This window comes from Argopecten irradians, chromosome 6 (assembly GCF_041381155.1).
Source record: "Argopecten irradians isolate NY chromosome 6, Ai_NY, whole genome shotgun sequence".
In the NCBI taxonomy this organism is placed as follows: Eukaryota; Metazoa; Mollusca; class Bivalvia; order Pectinida; family Pectinidae; genus Argopecten; species Argopecten irradians.
In genome coordinates this window covers 36,643,621-36,671,015 of record NC_091139.1, presented here as the reverse complement: position 1 = coordinate 36,671,015, position 27,395 = coordinate 36,643,621, and the positions used below count along the sequence as shown (strand labels likewise).

The 27,395-nt window shown below is 35.5% G+C and overlaps 2 protein-coding genes across 3 annotated transcripts in view; both read right to left on the bottom strand.

The window, feature by feature from the left end:
* The window catches only part of LOC138325769 (caldesmon-like), a 66,194-nt gene extending 63,150 nt beyond the window's left edge, over positions 1 to 3,044 (bottom strand). Inside the window, exon 1 of one of the 2 annotated variants that reach the window (XM_069271651.1) lies at positions 2,811 to 3,044. In XM_069271651.1, coding sequence (XP_069127752.1) covers positions 2,811 to 2,900 — 90 coding nt within the window. In that variant the 5' untranslated portion in view covers positions 2,901 to 3,044. The remainder of the gene's footprint in view (positions 1 to 2,810) is intronic. The other variant, XM_069271650.1, reaches the window with a different exon arrangement.
* A 325-nt stretch (positions 3,045 to 3,369) lies between these two features.
* LOC138325770 (histone deacetylase 3-like) lies at positions 3,370 to 25,062 on the bottom strand. Its single transcript, XM_069271653.1, has 14 exons — positions 24,943 to 25,062; positions 23,736 to 23,818; positions 22,224 to 22,366; positions 20,727 to 20,808; positions 20,203 to 20,259; positions 19,760 to 19,815; positions 11,052 to 11,185; positions 10,665 to 10,745; positions 10,192 to 10,265; positions 9,700 to 9,764; positions 9,179 to 9,327; positions 8,786 to 8,865; positions 8,250 to 8,410; positions 3,370 to 7,645 (listed from the first exon to the last, which is right to left on the bottom strand). The coding sequence occupies exons 1-14, from the start codon at positions 24,995 to 24,997 to the stop codon at positions 7,570 to 7,572; spliced, it is 1,296 nt and encodes a 431-aa protein (XP_069127754.1). The 5' UTR covers positions 24,998 to 25,062; the 3' UTR covers positions 3,370 to 7,569.
* Positions 25,063 to 27,395: the final 2,333 nt, after the last annotated feature.

Below are 27,395 nucleotides of genomic sequence, written 5' to 3'. Positions count from 1 at the left end.
GCCTGAAATCAAAATGCCGGTATAACTGCTGTTAGTGCCATTGACAGTAGTAAGTCCCATTATGGAATGTGGATTGTCATTATCCCATGTGATCTACAGCATCAGCCAGATCAATCCTGCGCCATTACCAGATTAGCAGTCGGTCAGTAGGTAATAGCCTCTAAACCATCACAGCAATGATAATGGATAGCCTCAAAACACTGCATGGTCACAATTTATGGGATAATTATTCAAAGTACAGAAAGTGCAATGATACCCTTCATCTATCAATTTATATCTCCTGGAATAATATTATCATTCATAACTGTTTATCATTTTTTACTCATTTCAGGTGATGAGCATTCAATATTGCCATACATTGATTCCTTATCATTGTTAAAACTTGGTTTATCACCAAATCAAGAACCAAAATCAAAATACTCTGCTCAATGTGAAAAGTTAGCTGAACATTTTATAATTTGATATGTATAATTTTTGAATATTTCTAAGGTAAACTTTGCACTTTTTAATGTCAACATGACAATTTTACAGCTATTAATATATATATAAATCATTTTTTTCTTTTAGAACTATAGATTTTTTCCACCAACATAATCAAGAAACTAGTAAACTTTATGGGTAGAGAACAGAGTCTACAGGCCGTCAATATCAAGCAGTCTAACCCTATTTGGTAGTTTAGTACTGTGTCTATATTAGACTCATGACTGAAGTAGTCTTGTAGACAATGTTGGAGGTATGAGGGTCGAATCTCACGACTATAATTTGAACCTTCCATTTTATGTATAGTCGGCCGCCTCTGAAGGTGGTGGTGTTTTACGTAAATCTTGTGTTATATATCTGTCAGCTGTCCAATCACCCCTGAACTCATTGTGGTGTGTCGATATTGATACAAATTCCTACAGGTTTGTATGGAACTATCCGTAACCTAGTCTAACCAGAACAATACCAGTACCGTTCTGATATCATCAGCGGTCGCGACAACAAGCATGGCACTCACATGTTGGACTACAGCCAGAATTTTTTTATCCATACCAGCCAAAAAATACTCCTGACAGTTTTAATATCTACCAATAAAAACAAATTCATTAAATACTAGCTCCTTCATATCTTATAAATGTGTTCTATTTGAATCCAGTTGCAATTCAATGCATCAAATGTTTTTGAATTAACAAAACACCTTGTATAAATTACTGTTTTTTTGGTTGTTTTTTTTTACAGAAATGAATTATACCATTAGGTTACATTAATCTGTAGATTTTTCAACATGTATGTTGTTTGGAATTTCAGAAGGAAATATTCATTAATCATATTCAAATATAGATATATAAATCATTTTCTCACAAACTTTTGTATACAGTAAAACATGTTTATAACGAACACACTTTCAATGAATTCATGACATAGTAATTTTCATTCCTCATCTATGTTCCCAAAAGATGTCTGTAATAAGTGTGTAACAAACTATGCTGATAACAAAGTGATTTTATTAGTCCCTAAAGATTTGTTTTAACCATGTTTTAGTGTAATATATAATTCAATAATTTCTAAATTCCATAGGGCGATCACCAGAATATGAGAAGAATGTGAACTGACAAAGAATACAGAAAACAGATCCCAAAATGGACATTTTCCAACAATCAACAATGGGGAAGGCGTTTAATTAATCTAACTACAGTTATTGAAGCGTTGGGAGAATTCACTTTGATTCTTTATTTGAAGTGTAACCAATCTAGATATATATCTATAGGCAATTTGATTTTTCTTTCAATGACTATAGGCTAAATACAATGCACATTGTAGTGATATATGATATAATAGAACATGAAATATTTGTTTGTCAACTGTGATTCCAAGTTTGAACTTTTAAATGTGATACCTATGATTTTCTTAAAGGAAATGTTATACGAAATAAAAAATAATTGTCAACTGAAATGCCACTTCTCATTGTTTTTGAAACTATTAAAGTTGTCGGCTAAAAATGATTCAGGTGAATCATTGTAGTATAACGTCCAAGCCTAACTTAAACTATTTTATACATATACTATACAGGCCTACATGTAGACTTAATGTCACATCTTCAGTGTGTTAAATTTCTGAGCTTTGTAAACTGTACTTTCACAAAATAAGTAAGCAATGGTATCATACACAAAAGTTGGTTTATATTAAAAGCAATATTCTTCAATATCGAGCAGCGAGAATACCTATTGAAAGAACCCAACAATATGTCATTGGTGACAGTCTATGGAGAAGGTAAGGAAGAACGATGTGGGATTTGTTATACTATGCAGAGTTTAATGTATTCCTGAGGTAAACAAGAGTTTATCTAGAATGGAAATATTGCTCTTATCCATTAAATTAAAGTGTTAAATCCTGTTGAAACTAATGTACTGGTTAATTGTGTTGATACACAAGTTTACATACAGTCGACTAACTTAACATTAGTGTGGGAGTCTAAGAGATGTTGCATGGGATAATTAACAAAACTTTAAAAAGTTTGGAAAGGATTACTTATTATAAGTCCTTAATCAGTCTACCAGAGCATGACATTCTTGAGCGTATACGCAAAACATGATGTGACAGTGACACACTGTCTTATACTTTTCTGTATGAAAAATGAAAACAAACGTTTGTAAGTATTAGCAAGTTTTGACAAATCAATCAGAGGATTTGATACTGCTAATGGCATTTAAAATATCAGCCCGTAAACTACCTACTGCGTTCCGTTACACTGAATGACAGTCGATCTACGGTAGATTATTAAACAGATAACACTCGATCCTCTTAGGCGCATAAAAATAAACACAACTTACGGCATCTGAAGGGGGTCTTTCTGGCATATCGTCCCTTCGATTGTTACTCCTGTAGGTGTTGTAGCCATTAGATCTGCTCAAATCCTCCATTTCGCATTGGTTTCTTTCAAATCCCACATGCTTTCACATCAGAAGACTCCTCCGTTCATTACTCTAATATAGTCAATAGTGTGGTGTCCCGGTACGCTTTGTTGTTTCCAGGTGGTAAGTCATGTGACTTCCGTCAGTGTCACGACAAAAGTGACAGTACAAGGGAGATAACCCTCTTAGAATACAATGACTCGTTCGTTTCACACGTATCTTGGTGACGATACGATACCAAATTACAGCTGCAGTTAATTTAGAAAAATAAATAAAAACACGTTCAATGTCTAAAATATAATAGTCATAAATTATAACAGGGATATTATACAATTCTCACATACAACCTGAATAATACATTTATTGTACTTGCTTAAAATAATCTAAAATATTGGTCAAACTGCCAAAAATAAATTAAAAAAAAAAAAAAAAATTCTTTCACTATTTTTTTCCAATAATTAACAATAAACATGCAATATTCATAGTTAAAATAATTTTAATTCATACAAAAATGATTTACATTCATAAAATGACAAAGTCGAAGTAGAATACAAATATTGTATTACATGAAAAAATTGAATGGTCCTTACCATGACAAAACTAAATCTTGTCACTAATACTTGAATCACAAAATAAGAAAACTCTAGTTTCTTACTGAAACATAGCTATCAAATAACTATATTTAAAACAAGTTCGGCTTACAACAGAAATTTCTTGTATAAATCATGAAGAATTATATAAATTATAAATGTCAGCATTTTTCCATATCTCTGTGCAATGAAAGTTACGAAAATGTCACTCTAAACTGTTTTTCCTTAAAAATTGGATATGTTTTTAAATGTAAGGAAAGTTCTTAATGTGGAAAACAAACACATGAAAAAGGATATATTTGTTAACATGTTTGAATGAAATATCTTTGGTTTTTTTTATGTTCATGAATTAAATTTGACACAAAAGTTAATTAAAGATTCAAACTGTGTAGCAATCATTTCCAGATTGACTCGGTCAAACATTGTAAATGATATTTGGTAATTGAAATGTGTAATGAGATGTCCTATATGTTTTAATTTTAATTAGTTATGATAAGACACCCACATTGGTCAAATTTAATTTTTTTAAAGATAAAAAGGAAATGTTTCATAATGAAGTGCTGATTGCACTGCGATAGCATTTACATTTAATTTTTACACCAACTAAAACCCTTAATGATTTGACAAAATCATATTTTCTGTTTCTGTCCCAAAAATAATTTTGACTTATTTATGTCCCAAAATTATAAGATATCAATCTTTTAACAACAACAAGAGGCCCAGAGGGCCTGTATCGCTCACCTGTTTTTTTGTTAGTAATTATCACAATACTCTGACAATTAGAAAAATAAGCAAAATTGACTCCCAAAGTTTAATTTTGAATCACAACCATACAATGATGCTATTGATACCATACAAATATGCTATCCAATACATAGGTTCAGAGACAAAGTAATTTATATGAAAATAGTAGCCTAATTGACCTTTTTGACCTCGCATCTATTGCCGTTTAAGGCCCCGGGGGTCAGCCCTATCATTTGTACAATTTCAAATCCCAACCCTATTAGGATGCTACCATTGCATTATAAGTGCTCTTCCATTCTTAGTTGCAGAGAAGAAGTCGTTTATATGGAAATAGCCAAATTGACCCCTTTTGACCCCACCCTTCAGGCCCCCAGGGGGTCAGCCCCATCATTTGCAAAATTTTGAATCCAAACCCTATAAGGATGTAACCATTGCATTATGAGCGCAATCCCATGTTAAGTTGCAGAGAAAAAGTCATTTATATGGAAATTGACCACTTTTGACCCCGCCCCTCAGGCCCCCGGGGGTCAGCCCTATCATTTGCTCAATTTGGAATCCCCAGCCTACAAGGATGCTACCATTGCATTATGGGTGCTATACCATGCTTAGTTGCAGAGAAGAAGTCATTTATATGGAAATAGCCAAAATGACCCCTTTTGACCCCGCCCCTCAGGCCCCCGGGGGGTCAGCCCCATCATTTGCACAATTTGGAATCCCCACCCTATAAGGATGCTACCATTGCATAATGGGTGCTATACCATGCTTAGTTGCAGAGAAGAAGTCATTTATATGAAAATAGCCAAATTAACCCCTTTTGACCCCGCCCCTCAGGCCCCCGGGGGGTCAGCCCTATCATTTGCATAATTTTGAATCCCCACCCTATAAGGATGCTACCATTGCATTATGGGTGCTATACCATGCTTAGTTTCAGAGAAGAAGTCGTTTATACGGAAATAGCCAAATTGGCCCCTTTTGACCCCGCCCCTCAGGCCCCCGGGGGGTCAGCCCCATTATTTGTACAATTTTGAATCCCCACCCTATAAGGATGCTACCATTGCATTATGGGTGCTATCCCATGCTTGGTTTCAGAGAAGAAGTCGTTTATATGGAAATAGCCAAATTGACCCCTTTTGACCCCGCCCCTCAGGCCCCCCGGGGGTCAGCCCCATCATTTGTACAATTTTGAATCCCCACCCTATAACGATACTACAATTGCATTATGAGTGCTATCTCATGCTTAGTTTCAGAGAAGAAGTCGTTTATATGGAAATAGCCAAACTGACCCCATTTGACCCCGCCCCTCAGGCCCCCGGGGGGGTCAGCCCCATCATTTGTACAATTTTGAATCCCCACCCTATAAGGATGCTACTATTGCATTATGGGTGCTATCCCATGCTTGGTTTCAGAGAAGAAGTCGTTTATATGGAAATAGCCAAATTGACCCCTTTTGGCCCCACCCCTCAGGCCCCCAGGGGGTCAGCCCCATCATTTGTACAATTTTCAGTTAGTAGCCCATAAGGATGCTACCAGTCAAATTTTGTTGAAATCCGACCAGCGGTTATGGAGAAGAAGTCGATTGTTGACGGACGACGGACGCCGGACGCTGCGGTATCCCATAAGCTCACCTCAGTCCTTTGGACCAGGTGAGCTAAAAAACAAAGGAAATACAGTCAGCATTTAAAATACTATGAGAAAGAATAACTATAATCATTGAGGACCATATTGATCCTTAACAACTACACAACTTGGAAAAGATTTTTTTTGCACAAAACAATGACCGACATGTAATACGAGATTCAAAATTACAAACAAGCATACCCAGGTATGCAGTTTGTAAACAGGAAAGAATTTACAGAATGACTGTAAGGTCATACTGATTCTGTAAAAGAAATAACACAAATGCTAGATATAGGAATAACAGGGTGTCCTGTGTACCCAATGGTAAAACGCTGAACATTGTAGGAAATATTACTTAGTAAGTCTATATTCATTAATTTTTGAGACCTTAAATATTTTATTTGACATTTCTGAGAGACAACTGCAAACTGAAGTTCAAACCTCAAAGATCAACTTGATATGCCCTGAATAACATGAGTATACCTGTAATATATTTGTTCTTATCTGACACACAAATGTAAACATTTTATACTAGCATATTAGAAGAGCATTTGTTTATAAGATTTTAGCAAAATCTATTAACACTTACTGAACAATTAGATAGCAATGTCCAACAATTTGATACAGAATTCTTAATTTGGAGGTCAAATTTTCAGTACAACAACATTTACAAATGTAGCACGATAGTGATGAAATGGTTCTATTTCGGTGGGACACCTTTACATTAGTGCAAGGATACTGGGGTTGCATCACTATTTTTACCACTGCACTTTTCTTTGGGTCGTTTCTACACTTACCCTTTGTTTATTCCGTCTTTGCATATGACATAGTTACCTCCCTTACGGGAAGGTATCCATTGTGATGGTATTGCTTTGAGAGCAAAACTCACATTTTCTCTTTAAAAACTCTGATGTTACACATGTTGTACTCGCAAACACATGATGTCGCAATCAATACCTACCCATAAGGGCAGATAACTCTGTAATATTAAAAGTTGGAATAAAAGTAAGACCAGATGCTGCTGACAGCATTAAAAGTCTATCTTAAACAACAACAATGAATAGTCAATATAAAATAACAAAGATGAATGAATAATACCAGCACAAATCACAAACAATTGAACAGACCGCACTCTTACAATGTCACATGTGTACTATATCTACAATCAATAATAATGAATCACAAACAATTGAACAGACCGCACTCTTACAATGTCACATGTGTACTATATCTACAATCAATAATAATGAATCACAAACAATTGAACAGACCGCACTCTTACAATGTCACATGTGTACTATATCTACAATCAATAATAACAACTATCATGTGTTCTCTGTGATCAATGATAAATGAGTTTGTTTGATTTGAACATTTTAAGATGAGAGATTTTGCTGCCTTTTTTACTGTGTGGCACACAAGCACTGTCTTTACCCCCAAGACATATTACTGGGTCATGTTTTCTGTGAGTATCGTATGCTTAATCTAAGTGGCTGCAACACTTAGCAAACCAAAGCATCTTCCCATTGATAGATCAGCTCCACTTCGGACCAGCCGATAGTCTGAGTCTCTGTGTGACCTGAACTTTTAACCAAAGTTACTACGGCACATGTTAAGAAGTCACAGATTCCACACATTAGTCCTTGAGCCAGCTGCCACTGATTGACAGGCCCTGGACTGGTCCCTGGGGTCAGGATACCATTAGTTCTATACTACTTAGCCATTCCTCATACTTCCAGGAAGCCATCATTTTCCTTATCATTGTCCTTCTCTCCGTCATAAAACTCATTAGCAGGCTCCACCCTGTCGACAAAATCAAGGTATTTTCTCATATATAAATGTCATTACTCTCAAAACGAAAGTCAAAATAACTGATACTTGCTTACAAGAGCAGATAACTTTGCATGGAAGTGCAGCTCGTGTTTCCATATGAACAGGATGGGACAGATCATGACAGGATAGGACACTACAGGTCAGGCATATGTAACAATAATATATTCCTTTATTTCATTGTGGGTCCATGAAAACACAAGTACAGTTTATTAGGGAAATATATATTGAAGTCAATGATAATGTTAAACAGACATGGTAGAATCAAACAATAACCAACTGAGAAATACTCTGACAAGGTCATTACTGTTGACATGAATATTTTTTTATGTTGAAGTTTTCGCTTAGCCAGCTTTTAAACTTTTCACAAAGTCATAATTTTGGCACTGTACATCTCCAGTTCAATGATTACATATCAAAATTTCAACTTCTTGACATGACTGCAAGGGGATGTATTCCTGGATATTAGTGAAAATCAAAATTCCATTTTTACGGTATTTCTATGTGACAATATTTCAGCCAATGAGAGAAGTGAACATTATATGCATATCTTCTTATGGGTTCTATCTATACACACCGTTTATCCACAGCATCCTGATGATTCCGTATGTCTGGGTCGAGTTCTTCCGTATTTTCGAGACTCAGGAGATCTGGTGGCACATCCTGCATCTGTACACTTGGAGAATTATTTAGGTTCCGCAGATTTTCATGAACAGTTTGGCGTATATGGTCAAGGTACTGAAATAAAAGGAAAATGTCAATCATATTAAATATTCCAACACTACATTAAATACAAATGAGAATTATTCCCACAAACTTTAATGAATTTCAATTAAACGTTACCCGGCACCACTATTGGCTCTTAAAGGTAGCAAATCCTGATTGCCATTACTTCTGTGAGACAATTATGCCAATTTTCTCACATTTGAATGCCTTACTCTCAAAAACAAATGATATAATCAGCTCCTTATAACTCTTTTGAATTCTGACATTTATGCAACCTGCAGAAAATTAAAAAAAAAAAAAAAACACTTTTGTACAAAGCAAATATGACACTATATCTGGAAAGATATCCTATTAAAACAATGGGATATTCCCTATTCACAGACTTACCTGCTTTGAATTAAGATTTTCTTGTTTTGTTGAAATGTCTGGGTGAAGTGCAAAGTCTGGTGCGAAATACTCAAGGTACTCTGTAAACAAGACAGATGTGTAAAACGTCAATGGTGCACCACAGTGGAAAAATGAATACAAATTAAAATGTGTATTGAGATGTACCTATCCCTTTCGAAATACATATGAAATGTTTTGTTAGATTGAAATGTGACAAATTCCAGTAAAGATGCTTTCATGGGTTCCCCTCCACCCAAGATAAATTGAAACCAAGATTATTTAAAGTATTTCTAAATCCCCCTTTGGTTTCAATTAACAAACTTCAAGTGTAAAACGTTGAAATTCAAACTCAGCAAAGAGGAGACCAGTAAGAAGAGACAACACACTACTGACCATTATATGGGATCTCGTTGCTGATCTGTTCGTCTAATAAGACCGCTGTCTCATATGTCCAGCACCTCGCCACATTCCTTTTGGTGTAGCCGCCCCCACCTAGGACCAGCATTGGGATGTTGTAGTCCCGGATCACCTTCACACAGTCTCTGTAACAACATACAAGTTATTGTAAATTTCTACTAAACAATAATAAAATGTGCAATTTCATTTCAGGTGTCTTATATTCTGTTTAATACAGCAAATGAACATTTGAAGACATGTCAGCATATTTCAGTGGTGAAGGAAAACAGAATTCTAGAAATACAACCAGCATGTGAAATTTCTAATTTACAAGTAATTAATCTGATGTATCTTCCTGTAGCCATTTTATATTTAAACATCATTTTATTTTACATTGACTGCGAAGTAAGTTAAATAACTTTTGATGGCCCGCATGGAAGCACACAAGAGGTCTTAGTCATTTTAGAATACTGAAATTCAAATTTTCAAAATAACTCTGACTTGTTAAAATCACTCACCCATGACCTTTGATGCTGAGGTTAAAACAACCCAGTCTGTCACTCCCGAGGGAATCAGCACCACACTGTAACATAATGCAAAATATGTTCAAAATTTCTACAAAAGGACAATGATAGGACAATTTCAATCCCAGATTAAAATGGAAAGATAATAGAATAAATACTGTATTCAACCAAATAAGTGCCCCATATCTCTATAAGCCTTTTTATAATTATGCACTTACATAAAATTACCTACAAACTGAAAATATGAAAACTGTGTTGGTTTCTTTATTGATTTCCTTGCAAATTGATTTATGGCTTACTTTGTACAATAATTTTATGGAAGCTAATCTAAATTTGGTTCCATTAAGCGCCCCCTTGGTTCAATTTTAAGTGCCCTGGGGGTTTATTAGATCAAACGCGGTATCTGAAACTCTATGATGATTCCTTCTCAGATTGTAATGGAAAGATAACATAAAGGTAAATAATTGTTGAGACACTGTATCTTACCTGTAACACTACACAGGTAGGTCTATAGAATTCCATCACAGACTTCATAACACCCTGGAATATTGTCATATACACTGCAAAACAAAACATACAGCATCATCAGTTTGTTTTCAAATGGACTTATTCAAAGGCCTACTGTGACTAAATATAAATGGTAATTAAGATGCCTGAAATTCTATCAAGCACTTGCACTTTACCTAGTGTCGTAAGTTTAAGATCCAGATGGATCAGTTGTAAGTTTACATCTGTTTTTCTCCACCTCCAAAAATTTGTATCTTGATCAAATGATCACTACTATAACAAGCCAGACGTTTAATAGTCAGCTTATCAAACTGGACTCAAGACACAAGAATGCATGGTTTGAAACAAAGATCCAAAATTACATAGATTTGCAAGTATACATTTTTTTCAATGTTGTTTTAACATACAATTAATAATTATTTTTCAAGTATAGAATAGAAACATAAACTCACTTTGGTCATCTATTCCTTCTTTGAGTGGAACATTAACAGAGTAATGACGCCCACTTTCTGCTCCTATCTCATACATATCGCCTGAAATACAAAGATAATTTTTCTGAGGTAATTTTACTGTGATCTAGAATATACAAGTAAACAGCATGCAAACTCTATTTATCAAACAGACACATGTATACAGCATATGTAATTGAGTAAGAACAAAATGCATAGTTCTAACTAAGCAAAAAAACTATATAATCTAGATCTAGTTATCAGAGTTAGAGAAAATAAAGACTATAACTTCAACTCATCTATACCCCATATTTTCATAATGAGCTGATCCAGTCCAATAAATAGAAGATTCTAATTGTGTTTCAGTATATTAATAAATTGTTAACTTACCTGTACCAGGGAAGAAGAAGTTTCCATACTTGTGGAAGGACACAGTCATGACTCTATCTGTGAGGTAGAAGGCTTCCTGTACACCGTCACCATGGTGAATGTCTATATCTATATATAGCACTCGGGGATGGAACCTACAAATCAACAACACCACATTTATATTGAGGGAATTTGATGTAGAGGGAAAATACCGTAATTCCCCTACAATAAGCCTCCTCGCAGTAATAACTCTCTTCACATTTATCAAGTCTTTATAACTAGTGTCATGTCCGACAACAGGTGTTCTCACTAGTTTCTGATTTTATTTACTTTTCCTTCAAATCCTACAATTTATTGTCAGGGTAGAGGACCTAATATCAGTGAAATATGTTCTGTAATCAGAACAGATATGTGATTCAAACAATTTTTTGTGTTTGAACAATTTCATATTAACTTTGTTCCATACATTGTTCTTCTAAATGTACAACACAATCACACACCTTCAACATTTTAGAGTGATGATCTGAAAAGAAAGGAGGTGTTGCATGGCCGCCCACGATCGATTTTTAATTTTTTGGTGCAAATACATCAATCGGCACATAATACGTATCGGAACAGTACTAATTCCATGAATAGATTATTCATGCTACTACAGCGCCACCTTTTGTAAGTTTTACGTCCGATTCCTACTTATGCGCCTTTAATGTATGATATTAAGGCATACAAAACCAAAAGATAAATTATTTTGGTGTAATAACATAGCATTTCGTATTGTCTTTTTAACGATATACAATACTTCATTAGATCTGTTGGGGTTTTCTTGCAATTTCCAGTTTTGCTCTTAATTTTTCATGAAAATAGAGGAATTTCATTTAATTGGTTTTTAATAAATTCCTCATATAACAATGACAAACCCCGAGTACCCTAAAATTTCAGCAATCAAAAATATCTTCGTATATCATTTATTGACTTGTAAAAATATTGTGTCGATGAATTACTGGGTATGCCGACTTTTTTGCACTTTTGTACGTCTACCCCCTTTATTTCTTACCCAATATCAAAGTACTGATAGTACTTATAGTTAAAAATGTTAAATGAAAGCTGTCAATTCTCTCGGCTCTATTATGTATCAAAAGCCGCTTTAACGACGTCATACTTGAGTAAAACGTATCCCATGTAAGTTGGTGTACCAAAGTTCGGTCAAACTGACATTTATACAGTATTGACATTTGACCTACATCTAATAAAAAACTTGATTTGCATATATATCACAAAATGTTAATTTTAGGGTCATATATTGAACTAGACAATATGTTAAATAAGGTCAACATGATCTATATTTCCTACACCAATCGTCAGAAGTATTTCTGTCTTCATGGGTTTATTTTACTGATTAATAAGCAAATGTTCCGTTTAGCGAAATGTATTATGGTATATCGGTGTAACTTATATGTTGACATGTCATGGATAACTAGGATTTTATTCTTCAGCCAAACAGCCCATGTCAGACTATTATTCACACAATAAAACATGGTCAAAATATACAGTAATGAAAAAAAGAACCAGTGGACTAAAATTGCTTAAATTTTTGGGGCACCAAATAAGATATTGCACTCTAGGAACTTTTCAATTGACGTCTTGGTGTCTGGTATATTTAAACAAGAGGCCCAAAGGGCCTTAACGGTCATCTGACTACCTTGACAATAGTAAAATTAATTATATATGGTGTCACTTTGTCAGGATCATGTCAGGATCATTTTCAATTTCTTTCAACAAATTTTATTTCAAACAAGAGGCCCAAGGGCCTTTAAATATAGGAAATTAATTAGACATAGTGTCATGGTAGTCATCTTCGATTTGGGATCAACCAGAGATGTAACAATACTTTGTCTGGACCATGTAAGGATCATTTCATGCAAGTTTCAGCCAAATCCCTTCGGTAGAACTTGAGAAGAAGTTCAAAATGTGTTTTCAAGATGGCGGCTGTGACGGCCATCTTGGATTTCGGATCGCCCCGAAAAATAACAACACTTTGTCGGGACCATGTCAGGATCATTTCATGCAAGTTTCAGCCAAATCGCACCGGTAGAACTTGAGAAGAAGTTCAAAATGTGTTTTCAAGATGGCGCCTGTGGCGGCCATCTTGGATTTCGGATCGACCCGAAAAATAACAACACTTTGTCTGGACCATGTCAGGATCATTTCATGCAAGTTTCAGCGAAATTGCACCGGTAGAACTTGAGAAGAAGTTTAAAATGTGTTTTCAAGATGGAGACTGTGGCTGCCATCTTGGATTTCAGATCGACCCGAAAAATAACAACACTTTGTCGGGACCATGTCAGGATCATTTCATGCAAGTTTCAGCCAAATCGCACCGGTAGAACTTGAGAAGAAGTTCAAAATGTGTTTTCAAGATGGCGCCTGTGGCGGCCATCTTGGATTTCGGATCGACCCGAAAAATAACAACACTTTGTCGGGACCATGTCAGGATCATTTCATGCAAGTTTCAGCCAAATCGCACCGGTAGAACTTGAGAAGAAGTTTAAAATGTGTTTTCAAGATGGCGGCTGTGGCGGCCATCTTGGATTTCGGTTCGACCCGAAAAATAACAACACTTTGTCGGGACCATCTCAGGATCATTTCAGGTAAGTTTCAGCTCAATCCCACTGGTCAAACTTGAGAAGAAGTTCAAAATGTTAAAAGTTAACGCACGGCGGACGGCAGACGGCGCACGGCGGACGGCGCACGGCGGACGGCGCACGACGACGGACGAAACATGATGACTATAGGTCATCCTGACCCTTCGGGTCAGATGACCTAAAAATGTTACCATGAAAGTAGGTAAAGTAAAAAATCATGTGGAATATTACAGGCCCACTATCTGAGTTCTTTAGGCCTTTCACATATTGAAAAGCTGTTTGAAGATTTTCATATATTTGACCTTTCTGAAGCCCTTTATTCCAGCATACTGCAAGGCGTCTTAGTTATTGTCAAGAAGTTGTTTATGTTTGCCAATTAGAACCCTGTGACCTTTAATTAACGTCAATGTCATTAATTTGACAAACAACTTTGTAGCCCTTTATTTAATAATATGTTAGGTCTAACATCATGTTTCGATGCCTTTCAATTATTGAGAAGAAGTCGTTTGAATGAAAAGTTTATGAACGAAGGCGCACGAAGTACGATCACTAAAGGTCACCCTGACCTATCGGGCAAGATGATTTAGGAAATTTGCCCTTCATCCAAACATGCTACATGTACAATACCAGGTCTCTTGTCCCCTTAGTTATTCACAAGAAGTCGTTTAAAGATTTTAGTCTATTTGACTCATGTGACCATGAAGGTAGGTCAGGGTCATTCATTTAAACAAACTTGGTAGTCGTTTAAGCTATCATTCTACAATCCCAATATCAGATTCCAATGCCTCTTAGTTATTCACAATAAGTCGTTTAAAGTTTTTAGCCTATTTGACCCTTGTACTTTAAATGAACTCGGTAGTATTTCATGCCAGCATACCACAGGCCTCATATCAGGCATCTAGGCATCTTAGTTATTCACAAGAAATCTTTTAAAGATTTAGCCTTTTTGAATTCTGTGACCTTGAATGAAGGTCAAGGTATTTCATTTCCACAAACATGGTGGCTCATCATTCCAGCATTCTACATGCCGAATATCAGTTTCTTGGGCCTTTCGGATATGGAGAAGAAGTCGTTTGAATGAAAAGTTTATACGAACGACGAAATGCGAACAGCGCACGACAATGGACAAAGCATGGTGACTATAGGTCATCCTGACCCTTCGGGTTAGATGACCTTATGACATTAAAATGAAACGCGGTCCTGCAGGTAGGGCGTTAGAATTGTCCTACTGCCCCTATTGCATGATCATAAAAGGCGACTAAATTTAGGATCGTATCATTGTATCTCTTCTTCCTAACTTAAATATACTTCCTAACGTCTTCCTTGACACCGCCTTACATTTGGCTTTCGGTTGAGAGCTCGCCCCTGTGAGGTAAGTTCTAGGTTCTGTCACCTGGCCGAGACACACCCTGCTTAGTGCTCAGCATTAAGAGAGTAGGACGACTGGTTCGCCTGTTGTCAATATAATGTGACTGGGTGGGAATGTGTTGCTTGGTATCTTCGGCGGCATGTTTCAGTGATATAGCACTATGAAAAGGGCAAGAGTTCCACTATAAAAGAAGACACAACATTAATATACCGCAGTCTCCCATATCGCACACTACGCACTTCATACACTCAGGACACTGCATACATAGGATGCCGTCCTTATATGATCCTGGCTGTTAATAGGACGTTGATTTAATCAAACAAACAATGAAAACAATTTTATAGAGTCAAGAATGCAGGAATCGGTCTACCGCGAAATTAAACTGGTTGATTCGCTGATTTTCACTGACGTAGTACTACAGCTATTGTCATTTAAGGACGGCATCCCGTGTATGTCCTTTCATATATTCTATGGTGTTGCCCCACCAAAGGACCGAACCAAGATATTTCATCAAAGATTTTTTCCTAAAGTTAATTTAGTAACAATAGTATTTTATTTTAAAAAATATGGAATCTGATATAAACATTGACCGACCAATTCTAATATAAACTAATTGATATAGGTACTTCGGTCTCCTTTTGTTCTAAGAAGTTAGACTAAAATTTCTAGCAGAATGAAGCTGCTAGAAAGCATGCACTTTCATGAAGAGTGTTGGATGAGAAAAAAACTTATAACTTATAATCAGTACCTGGTAAACTTTTGGTGGTATTATTTGTGATACAGTGGAACCTCCCGAAACCGATCATGGTCGGTGCACATAATTTCGGCCGGTTTAGAGAGGGTTCGGTTTGGAGAAGTGAACCGAATACCGATCATTACGATCCGGATTTAATCGATCGGAAGTTTTTTACACTAGTGTACCGCATGTATGCCTAGTGTTCGTTAAAACCGACCGATATTGATTGTTAATGTGAATGTTATCACAAAAGAGAGAATCATACGTTTAAAAGGAATGGATTACAACAATCTTGATTTTGTTACCGCTTATAAACGTAGTTTAGTTAGTTAGTTGCGTGGATGTTCTTGTGGATGTTCTCGTCTCCACTAACCTACATACGGCCGATTGCTTCCGGTTACATCAAGAATCAAATTATATGGTCTAATTACACGATGATCAGTCGATGCCGGTCATTATATGACATAGTCATTTTCTAAAACAATACATGGCTTCGGCTTCTTCATACAGATAATTTACGACATATGTAAATAAAAAAAACCCGTGTGATTTGAATACGAAACTATCTCTTTATTACTAGCTCTGCTTGTTTTCATACAGTAAACAAACCGCGTGCACGTGGTAGACTTTCGTTAAATATCTAAACAATAGACATGATTAAATAATTTCACCACTATCTCGGGTATAATTACCGTGTACCTATAGCCTTCACATCTGTATACATGCCCCAGGACATGGCATGCGACAACTATGGTACAGGTACGTGTGTATTTCACGGTCGGTTGATCAGACCTCAATGCAATCTATCGGTGTCGCTCAGGTAAGGCCGGTTTTCAGAAGTGTATTTTAGTTACATTTGACTATTCCGATCTCAAAATCGGTCCGGTATTCGGAATTGGGAGGGATCGGTTTTGGGAAGTTTTATATACTATTAATAAAGAGGAATTCATTCCGTACATGACATCAATGTTCGGTTTCTAGAGGTGATCGGTTTTGAGAAGGTTCGGTTTCGGGAGGTTCCACTGTACCTATAAGTTACTAAAGGTAAAATGAGACATCTGATTGACACCAGCAAAAAAGGTACCAAATTTAGTCGCCTTTTACGATCATGCAATGGGTATAGCAGGTGCAATTCTAACGCCCTACCTGAGACGATGGCAACATTGATGGTTCCCTTTAAATAACAATGGGCAAAGGACACATACTGTCGTATTATAACCTAAATGCTTATACAGTTTCTGGAATTCAACATGGCATTGTGTATATGTTAAATCATAACTGTCAGTTTTATGTGTCCCACTGTTTTAAAACGGATAAGTAGAATTTCAGAACAAGAGGCCCAGAGGGCCTGTATCGCTCACCTGGTTTGTAATGCCAAGTAATGTTCTGAATACAGGTTCATTGTTTCTTTTCTGAAGGAATTCTAATATTAACCTCTAAATCCCCTATTGGGCCCCACCCCTCCCGCCCCCAGGGGGTCAGAGCCAAAATTTATACAAGTTCTGTTCCCCTTCCCCCAAGGATGTTTATGGCCAAATTTGGTCACAATCCAAGCAAAACTCTAGGACAAGAAGTGATTTATAGGATTTACCTCTATTTCCCCTATTGGGCCCCATCCGTCCTGCCCTCGGGGGGCCAGAGTCAAAATTTATACAAGTTCTGTTCCCCTTCCCCCAAGGATGTTTGTGGCCAAATTTGGTTACAATCCATGCAGAACTCTATGACTAGTAGCGATTTAAAGGATTTACCTCTATTTCCCCTATTGGGCCCCGCCCCTCCTGCCCCCGGGGGGTCAGAGCCAAAATTTATACAAGTTCTGTTCCCCTTCCCCAAAGGATGCTTGTGGCCAAATTTGGTTACATTCCATTCAGAACTCTATGACTAGTAGCGATTTAAAGGATTTACCTCTATTACCCCTATTGGGCCCCGCCCCTCCTGCCCCCGGGGGACCAGAGCCAAAATTTATACAAGTTCTGTTCCCCTTCCCCAAAGGATGTTTGTGGCCAAATTTGGTTACATTCCATTCAGAACTCTGACTAGTAGCAATTTAAAGGATTTACCTCTATTTCCCCTATTTGGCCCCGCCCCTCCTGCCCCTGGGGGATCAGAGCCAAAATTTATACAAGTTCTGTTCCCCTTACCCCAAGGATGTTTGTGGCCAAATTTGGTTACAATTCATGTAGAGCTCTAGGACAAGTAGAGATATAAAGGATTTACCTCTATTTCCCCTATTGGGCCCCGCCCCTCCTGCCCAAGGGGGGTCAGAGCCAAAATTTATACAAGGTCTGTTCCCCCTCCCCCAAGGATGTTTGTGGCCAAATTTGGTTACATTCCATTCAGAACTCTATGACTAGTAGCGATTTAAAGGATTTACCTCTATTTCCCCTATTGGGCCCCGCTCCTCCTGCCCCCGGAGGACCAGAGCCAAAATTTAAACAAGTTCTGTTCCCCTTCCCCAAAGGATGTTTGTGGCCAAATTTGGTTACATTCCATGCAGAGCTCTATGACGAGAAGCGATTTAAAGGATTTACCTTTATTACCCCTATTGGGCCCTGCCCCTCCTGCCCCCGGGGGGTCAGAGCCAAAATTTATACAAGTTCTGTTTCCCCTCCCCCAAGGATGTTTGTGGCCAAATTTGGTTACAATCCATGCAGAACTCTATGACTAGTAGCGATTTAAAGGAAATGTTGGCGGACGGACGGACGGACGGCGGACGCCGCGCCATGACATAAGCTCACCGGCCCTTCGGGCCAGGTGAGCTAAAAATATTATCTAAACATGAGTTTATGATGATAATTTCAGGGTTTGGTCAAAATACGCACCTCATCATCACATTCTAATCTAACATTAAAGTCGGTAATATTAGACAGTGTACTCTCAGTACTTTGATATCATGGAAAAAAACCAGGGGGTAGACGAAATAAACCTAAAAAAACGTGGCATATCCAATGATTCATCAACTTGAGCTGTTTATGGTGAAACGATGATAACCTGAATATAATTTTAAACATCAAAATTTTAGGGTACTCGAGTAGTGCCTTACTTATTCTGGTGCTCGAACGAAAAATTGAAAACTTTAAAAAGTCGTATTTTCTGTCAAATTTGATATTTACGTTCGATTTGTGATCAAATGATATTGGATACAGCCAAGTGTGGTATGTCGTTAAAAAGGCAATTTTATGTGGTATTTTTAATCACAAGAAAAAACGTGATTTAATTGTTTTTACTATGACTTATGCCAGGTAAAAGGCCCAATGGACATTAAATTTACCAATGTTAATGTAGGGGGCGCTGTAGATTCTAAGTATCATAAACATATGTGTATTAATGCAATTAACTAATCTAAATTCAAAAATCAAAAATTTATCGTGGGCGGATTTTCACCCTATATGCAACACCTCCTTTATCAGAAAAACCTAAACTTTTACAGAAAGACATATGTAACCCTGGTGAACACCAGCCACCTTGATTGGTTGAGCATATAACATGCCAAAGCTGCCAATTTTGATCGCTAGCAGGGGTAGTGACTAACATTATATATATAAAATCATATCTGTGATCTGTTACACAATGGTCAAAACTCCTTGACAACATTTCTTTAAAGATGCTCCACCGCCGACAGAGCATAAATGATGTTAATCATTTGAACAATAATTGGTGTTTAATCGTGTATATATATGCCTAATTAACAGAAAAAATAATATAAAATAATTTATTCCGCCTTTGGTGCATGCGCAATCAGTACTTAATTTCATATAGGATATAGTGTCACGGAATTTTTTTGGGATGCAATTAATTATTTTTCATATTTTAAACTTGAAGTAAAATTAGAAGCTCAAACTTTCCAATGGTGGTAATGGTGTAAAGTAAGTAGCTTTTGTAACTGGGGAAAAATACTAAATCGTCTGCTCCGGTTTTTATAGTGAAAAAATACCATTTGACAGCGGTGGAGCATCTTTAACATAGTGACATGGTATAGACTTACTTGAGAAGTTCCAGGATAGCTATTACAATGTCATTCACATAACAGAACCCAGATGCCTGTAATCAAATCAATATAAACATTTCATACAACAATAACATTGTACAAACATTTAAAATACTTTACACACCGATGAATGTGATATTATAATTTAACCACATATTTTTCACAGGATAAATTCAAGTGTAAGGTTTTTGATTAAGTAACTCTGGTCAATACAACTTGAGGGACATTAATGCAATTATTCAGAAATATTGAAGATTTAAAATGGTTTCCTGTTGAAGATGTACATGTCATATCAAGGTATATTTCCCAAGTGTTGACAGAATTCATCTTTTCCTAATGACAAACCCTTTAAATATATCAAATGTTTACCATAAATATCTTATTAAGATATTTAAAATGAAGACTGATTTTAATATGTATAAACCACATTCCATGCCTACCTCAAATTTCTTGGCATGATGCAAGCCCCCTGACCAATTGACAGCGATATCGCAATGCTGAAATCATACAAGGAACACATATAATGGAGCAGAACAACTAAAGGCATCATGGACAGTAAAATGTTGAATTACAAGGGAAAATGTACATCAAATGAAGCAAAAACACTAGCAAATGAAACTGATGAACTCAGAATCAAGGTCACTTTTTTAATGTCTCTCATCAATGAAATAAATTTTACTTAAATAATTATGAAACATGCTCAAACAATGTATACTCATCACACCTGATGGTCTAGATCTGTATAAAGCTGCACAAGCAATCTGAATGTGAGAAGAAACCAGAGTACCAGGGTAAAACCTGTGTAATATTTACTTACTCATGTGTATATTTGGGAATCAAACATCAACCACCTTAGTGATGAGTATATGGTAAGTAAAATGCCACTATGTAATCCAACCACCCTCTTATTGGTGAGGAGAAGAGGTATGGATGTGAGAAGGTTTGTAACAAACTGTGTACTTACGTTGTTGTTGAGTTTAATAGCACCTTCAAGAGAAGCACCAGTGTACATGGAGCAGAAGTCAAACAGACCATCAAACACAGGACTGTAAAGGAAACATTCAACATAGGTCAATATTAAACATGGATCTGTAAATAGATTTATTATAAATACAGCATTCCATACAAAACATGGATCTGTAAATAGATTTATTATAAATACAGCATTCAATATAAACATGGATCTGTAAATAGATTTATTATAAATACAGCATTCAATATAAACATGGATCTGTAAATAGATTAACATGGATCTGTAAGTAGATTTACAATGAATACAGCATTCAATATAAACATGGATCTGTAAATAGATTTATTATAAATACAGCATTCAATACAAAAAAATGGATCTGTAAATAGATTTATTATAAATACAGCATTCAATGTAAACATGGATCTGTAAATAGATTTATTATGAATACAGCATTCAATACAAAACATGGATCTGTAAATAGATTTATTATAAATACAGCATTCAATACAAAACATGGATCTGTAAATAGATTTATTATAAATACAGCATTCAATACAAAACATGGATCTGTAAATAGATTTACAATGAATACAGCATTCAATATAAAACATGGATATGTAAATAGATTTATTATAAATACAGCATTCAATATAAAACATGGATCTGTAAATAGATTTATTATAAATACAGCATTCAATATAAACATGGATCTGTAAATAGATTTACTAATAAATACAGCATTTAATATAAAACATCGAAAACATTGGTCTATGGATGTGATTTTTATATTTTCTGCACAGTTTAAGCCACTAGCCAAATCTGTAAATGAAATCATATTTTCTTTCAGATATTTTATATATCATATTAACACCAGCTAATAACTTATTTTACACTATAATGTTCCCCAATCAAACTAAGTTACAAACAGCATGCAGTGAACTTTCACCAAATAGATGTAGTAAAAGCTATGTATAGTCAGTGAATACATTTCTGCTATGTTTGTTTTTGTTTCAAATTCTATTTATAGACAGTGTTAGGATGTGCCTGGTTTAAAAATGGAAAACTTCACATTGCCCTTTTAAAAACTGCAATTTATGGTCAGTGTCTAGCAACTAATTTATGCAAGAATTAATATTTGAACTCAAAACCCATAAGTAGAGGGTTATGTTAAGATATCAGAACCATTCCGCCAATAACATTTCTACAAATTTGGAAACATTATATATTATAGTCAATATAGTTGAAACTCAAACACATTGTATTCCATTAATCTGCGTTCAAAATTGTATTAATATCAAATGCATACTACAATTTGGTTCAATACTCTGACACATTGAATAAGAAGAATTTTCTCCTATTTCAGTAAACTATTATCAACAAAGAAAAAAATAAATTTTGAAACTTTGAAATGCTGGTGCTTGATAACTTTTTACATGATTTAAACATGTATAGAGTGATATGTAAAATTTTCTGATAAAGTGATATTACCAATCGTCTCCAACATTGAACATGCCAAGCTGCTTGGTGAACTGCTGGTGATTCTGAGGTGTAACCCTCTGTAAAAAGTCTATGTAGTCATCAGCGTGAAATCGACACATGTCATGGCCAGAGGCTCGGTAGGGTCTGTAAATCTTGAAAAGTAGATGAAGGAATATGTGTTAAAAGTTTCCATTTGTATAATATTACTTGTCATGTAACAAATATGAAACGAGTGTTGATCATTGTGTACACTGGGAATTATAAATACCTCTCTTATTTATGAGAGATGTTAAATATGCTTAGATCAGAACAACCAAGCCCTGATTTGATCATGTCATACTTGCAACCATCTTCAAAACACATGTCTTTAACTCAATCTCTCCCAGGGTGCATTGCGGTCCCCACATTTTTCATCTCTGTAAACGGTCCAGCGAAATTTCAAGATTCTTGAAAAACATATTTTGGACACATACTAAATTCTTAGACACATATTGTAAGTTACCTTTTGTATCCTTTCCCTGTAAACGACTGTCAGGTCTGACATAATATAATTTGATCATTCAATATCTAACCAAAAAATAATGGATTCTTTTGTGGATACACTAGATTTACTTATAAGTAAATAGTCAAGATTTGCATACGATGTTGCCCTTTCAAAAACAATCACTATGACGTCATACATGAATAAGGTGCAATGTATTTAACAATCATCATGACGTAATATTCTGTGACCCAAGGTCAACAGACAACCAGGTCGTGAGCCGTTGACAGAGGTGAGTGTGGGGACCGCAGTAAACTCTGGGAGAGATTGGTTTTTAACTGTCTCTCCTCTCAGCTTCTCAGCAAATCAGAGGTTTCCATTTTGTTACCATGGCAACGAACCTTTTTGACTCCTCATACCAATTTTCACAATAATCTAAGACCAAAATCTGAAAACATGAATCAAAGTAGACCCTGGTGGCCATCTTACAATTCTTAACCCACTCCCCAATCCCACTCCCCAAAGCTAAAACCTTTATACACACTTGGTTTTATTATTTTTACATCATATTAACAGCCAGGGTCATGTAAGGACATACCAGGTTTGTTGGTGGAGGAAAGCTAGAGTAACCAGAGAAAAAGCACCGACCAGCAGTCAGCACCTGGCCACTGCCCCACATGGGATTCAAACCTGTATCCCAGATTTGGAGGGCTTGTGATAATATGTCAAGACATCTTAACCACTCGGCCACTGTGGCCCCTCCACACGCTATTTTTTCTGGTGATCATGATCCACTCAGAAGTTTCTTAGAAGTGTTTCGGAACGTTACATGGAAGTGGAAGATTTGAATCATAAGAAATTAATAAACAAATCAAATACAAAGTGATGTGATTTAATATATATCTATTGAACAAGGATAGAGTATTGGCATCAAGGATTCTGTAACATTATTTCAATTTATCTGTTTACATGTTTTGAGCAATCCTCATCAGAACTTGGTGTATAAGCTATATAACTCATTATCTGAATTTTGAACTCACCTCCATTTTTTTGTAAATGCCATAATGTAATACCAAGCAATGTGTAAGAGCTATGCGATGTGGCTTCATAGGATGACCAGGGCCTGAAACAAGTATGACTTAGTATAATTTTGTACATACAGTGGAATTTGTTTGATACAAACTCGGGTAATTAAACAACCCGGTTTAATACGAAGTACTTTGACAGTCCCGGCCAAATGCCCTCTTTATCTTTGTTTAAAAACTCAGATAATTCAAATTCAGAAAACTCCAAGAACTCGGATAATATGAAGTGAATTTTGGGTCCGAATGTTTCCAAATATGTATATAGGTTTTCTTGTTATAGTTTTGCAACTAGCATCGTGGATTTTGAGATCTCTCCTCTCTCTTGTTCACATCGTTTTACGACATAGAACTAGTCTATATATACCAAGTAAAGAGATAGTCAGTAGACATGAGAAAACTCGATTAATTCAAACACTCGGATAACTCAAAGTTTTATCTCGGTCCCTTCGAGTTTGTATTAACCGAGTTCCACTGTATGTATGTCTTTTAAGCAATTAAACATTTTAATCAGTGAATTATTTAAAAACAAAAGTCATATCAATTACAGATCATGCACATTATAATGCTTATTTTAATGCTATTTGCTCTCAATGTAATGCCACGGTCCTTATATTAATACTCCATGGGCTATCTACTATCACATCATTGCAAGTAAATGTTGTCACTTGCAAAAATGTATCGATAATGATTTCCATTAAATTAATGTTGTATGTTAGGAAATATACTACCGAGTACCGACCATAATTAATGTTGTATATTAGGAAATATTCTATCGAAAAATTAATATACTTTTTTTTAATTAGGCCTACACGAACATAAACGACATCATCATAGCACCGTTTTGTTTGAAGTGCCGAAATGGCTCGGTACCGAAATGACTGTACGTGTACCCTTGTTATTCGGCAAAAGTGTCCATTTGTATAAAAAGCTTATATTGATAACATAAATTGGTAAGATCGAATACTTCAAGGTCTATTTAATCAGAAACATATATACATGTATGTTTCTGCATATATATATAAAGCCGATTTTCCACCAAAATTTTATGAAGTTGAAAATGCTCATCAAGACATAGTGTCAAATACACACGTTTCCTGAGCATTTCTGCGCAATTAACTTTGGCGATCGTATGCTAAACAATTAAAATTCATTATAATCTCACCATAATGAAAATTCCCCACATCTGGATCGAGAAAATATGCAACTTTTTGAGACATTGTGTTTTCTCTTTTTCTTATTTTGTATTCAATATTTCTTTACCTCCATTCAACGAGAGTTCCGTATTGCGCAGAGTAAGGAGTTACTTCCCTTAGACCAGGGCTCATCAGACACGATTGTAATGTATCATATCTGAAATGTTATAAACTTTGTGATTTATGCTTAAAACCAGACAAAATATAGGAGTGCACGAAAGATTTTTATTTAAAAAGTAAAACGAAATTATATAAAAGGTGTTTAAAGTCATCTTTGTGAAATTGTTATCAAAGATTTTTTGCATTAGGCCTACTTGAAATTGTTATCAAAGATTTTTTGCATTAGGCCTACTTTAACTCACCGTTTGAGTCTTAGATTCTAAAACCCCCTTTCTGGCCGAATCGTGCACTTAGTGTTACCAGTATGAAATTTGGTACACCAATTCTATATACAAGGTATTTAAGAATGGTACCCCAACCGGATCTTGCTGCTGACGGCCATGGTAGCCATTTTTCAAAATGGCAGCCATAAGAATATTTGAAGCCAAACAAAGAGATGTAGAATCCCAATTTTGTTTCTATACCTACATTTTCAGGGTTAGAGAATTAAAATATGAGCAATAGTTATTGGTAAAAGCTGTCGGTTATCTTGGTTTTCAAAAAGGCCGACATAGAAATGTTTATAAGTTCTAATCAATATCTTGAAAACTTATTTATACAGAATTCTAATTTTTTGTTCTAAACCTATATTTTTAGGGTTACTGAATACAAATGTAAAAGTCAGTAATTGGTAAAAGCTGCTGTGTCAGCCATCTTAATTGTTTTTCAAAATGTCCGTCGTAGATATACATTTTACTTAAAGATGCCTCATCGCTGACAAATGTTGTCTTTTTTTTTCAATTTCAATTTCAACAAATTTTATTGCAAATAATATGCAAATGGAGGAAATAAAGATAATAATAATGCAAATGGATTTGGCAACAGGCAAAGAATATATTAGCCATCTCCAAACAAATCCGGTAAGTATCAACAAAATATTATAACACTAACATTACATTATGAACGAATATTATTATTAGTGTATCTCCCCAACCTATCATAATAGAAAAATCTAAAAAAATCTTTTAGTTTCAGATATATATTCTGATATGCATTGCAATAAATGTGTATTTTTTTCTTCACGACAATTGTCACAGCCATGCAGTAAAGTTTTTGTATTAAAATGCGAGTGGGGAATATTAGAGTTATGTATTTTGGTTCTGATTGATGATCTTTGTTCATTAAATAAAGGACATATGAAAAGATAGTGTTCGGCTGTTTCATCACCAAGGCCACAAGAACAAATTTGAGAATCTCTCAAATGATCGCAAAATAGGTCAGACTATTTAGATTGCTAGAGGAATTTCTGAGCTGGCACAGAGTAATATTCATAATTCGAGAACCTTTGTTTATAAAGGTATTTGTTATATCATGTTCCATTTCATTAATGTTAAAAAGGAGTGTTTTAAATTTTTGTTTTCACTATAAAAAACAGGAGCAGACGATTTAGTATTTTTCTTCAGTAACAAAAGTTTCTTACTTTACACCATTGCCACCATTGCAAAGTTTGAACTTCTTATTTAACTTCAAGGTAAAAATATAAAAGATAATTAATTGCATCCCGAAAAAATTCCGTGGCACTATATCCTATATGGAATGAAGAACTGATTGCACATGCACCAAAAGCAAAACAAATAATTTTATATTACATTATGTGTTAATTAGATATATATATACACGATTAACCATCAATTATTAATCAAATGATGAGTATCATTAATGCTCTGTCGGCGTTGGAGCATCTTTAAAATTTGATATCTTAAAAAATAATATTGACGTAGAATCAGTATTTTGTAGCAATGCCTTTATATAATACAAGGTATGAATGCAAATATAAAAGTTATCAAACGGAAAAGACTTCCGGCCATCTTTTTTTCAATATGATAAACTTTCATAATTTAAAGGGTACAAAAATAAATAATTTCTATCGTATTGAATTCGTTAATAAAAGCCATTGTCTGGTGTTATTTTTATAGCCATTGTCTGGTGTTATCTTTATAGCCATTGTCTGGTGTTATCTTTATAGTCCTCTATCATAATATAAACTTTATTTATTTTACAACGATTGAGAAACAAGTTATACAACTTATGTAAATCACTCTCGATGGCCCGGATGTAAGCGCGCGAGGGGTCTTAGTGTATGAGGAAACCGGAGTGCCCGGAGAAAACCCACGTGATTGGTAAGGTGACCCCTAACCTTTTCAGGTCCGTGCCGGTGATCGCACTCCGTACGTCCGTCCTTCTAGCACCCCATTTATCTTCCTTTGACAAAAAGTGTACAAAGATTATTTTGTAAAAATCCATTTAACTTTTTTAATATGTT

What these genes read in the sequence shown, in the direction of transcription:
- LOC138325770 (XM_069271653.1), bottom strand. Translation starts at nt 24,997, where the DNA reads ATGTCTCAAAAAGTTGCATATTTTCTCGATCCAGATGTGGGGAATTTT. An exon ending in TGTGGGGAATTTTCATTATG is followed by an intron (nt 23,819 to 24,942) that starts GTGAGATTATAA and finishes TACTTGTTTCAG; the next exon opens with GCCCTGGTCATCCTATGAAG. An exon ending in GCTATCCTGGAACTTCTCAA is followed by an intron (nt 11,186 to 19,759) that starts GTAAGTCTATAC and finishes GTTGATTTGTAG; the next exon opens with GTTCCATCCCCGAGTGCTAT.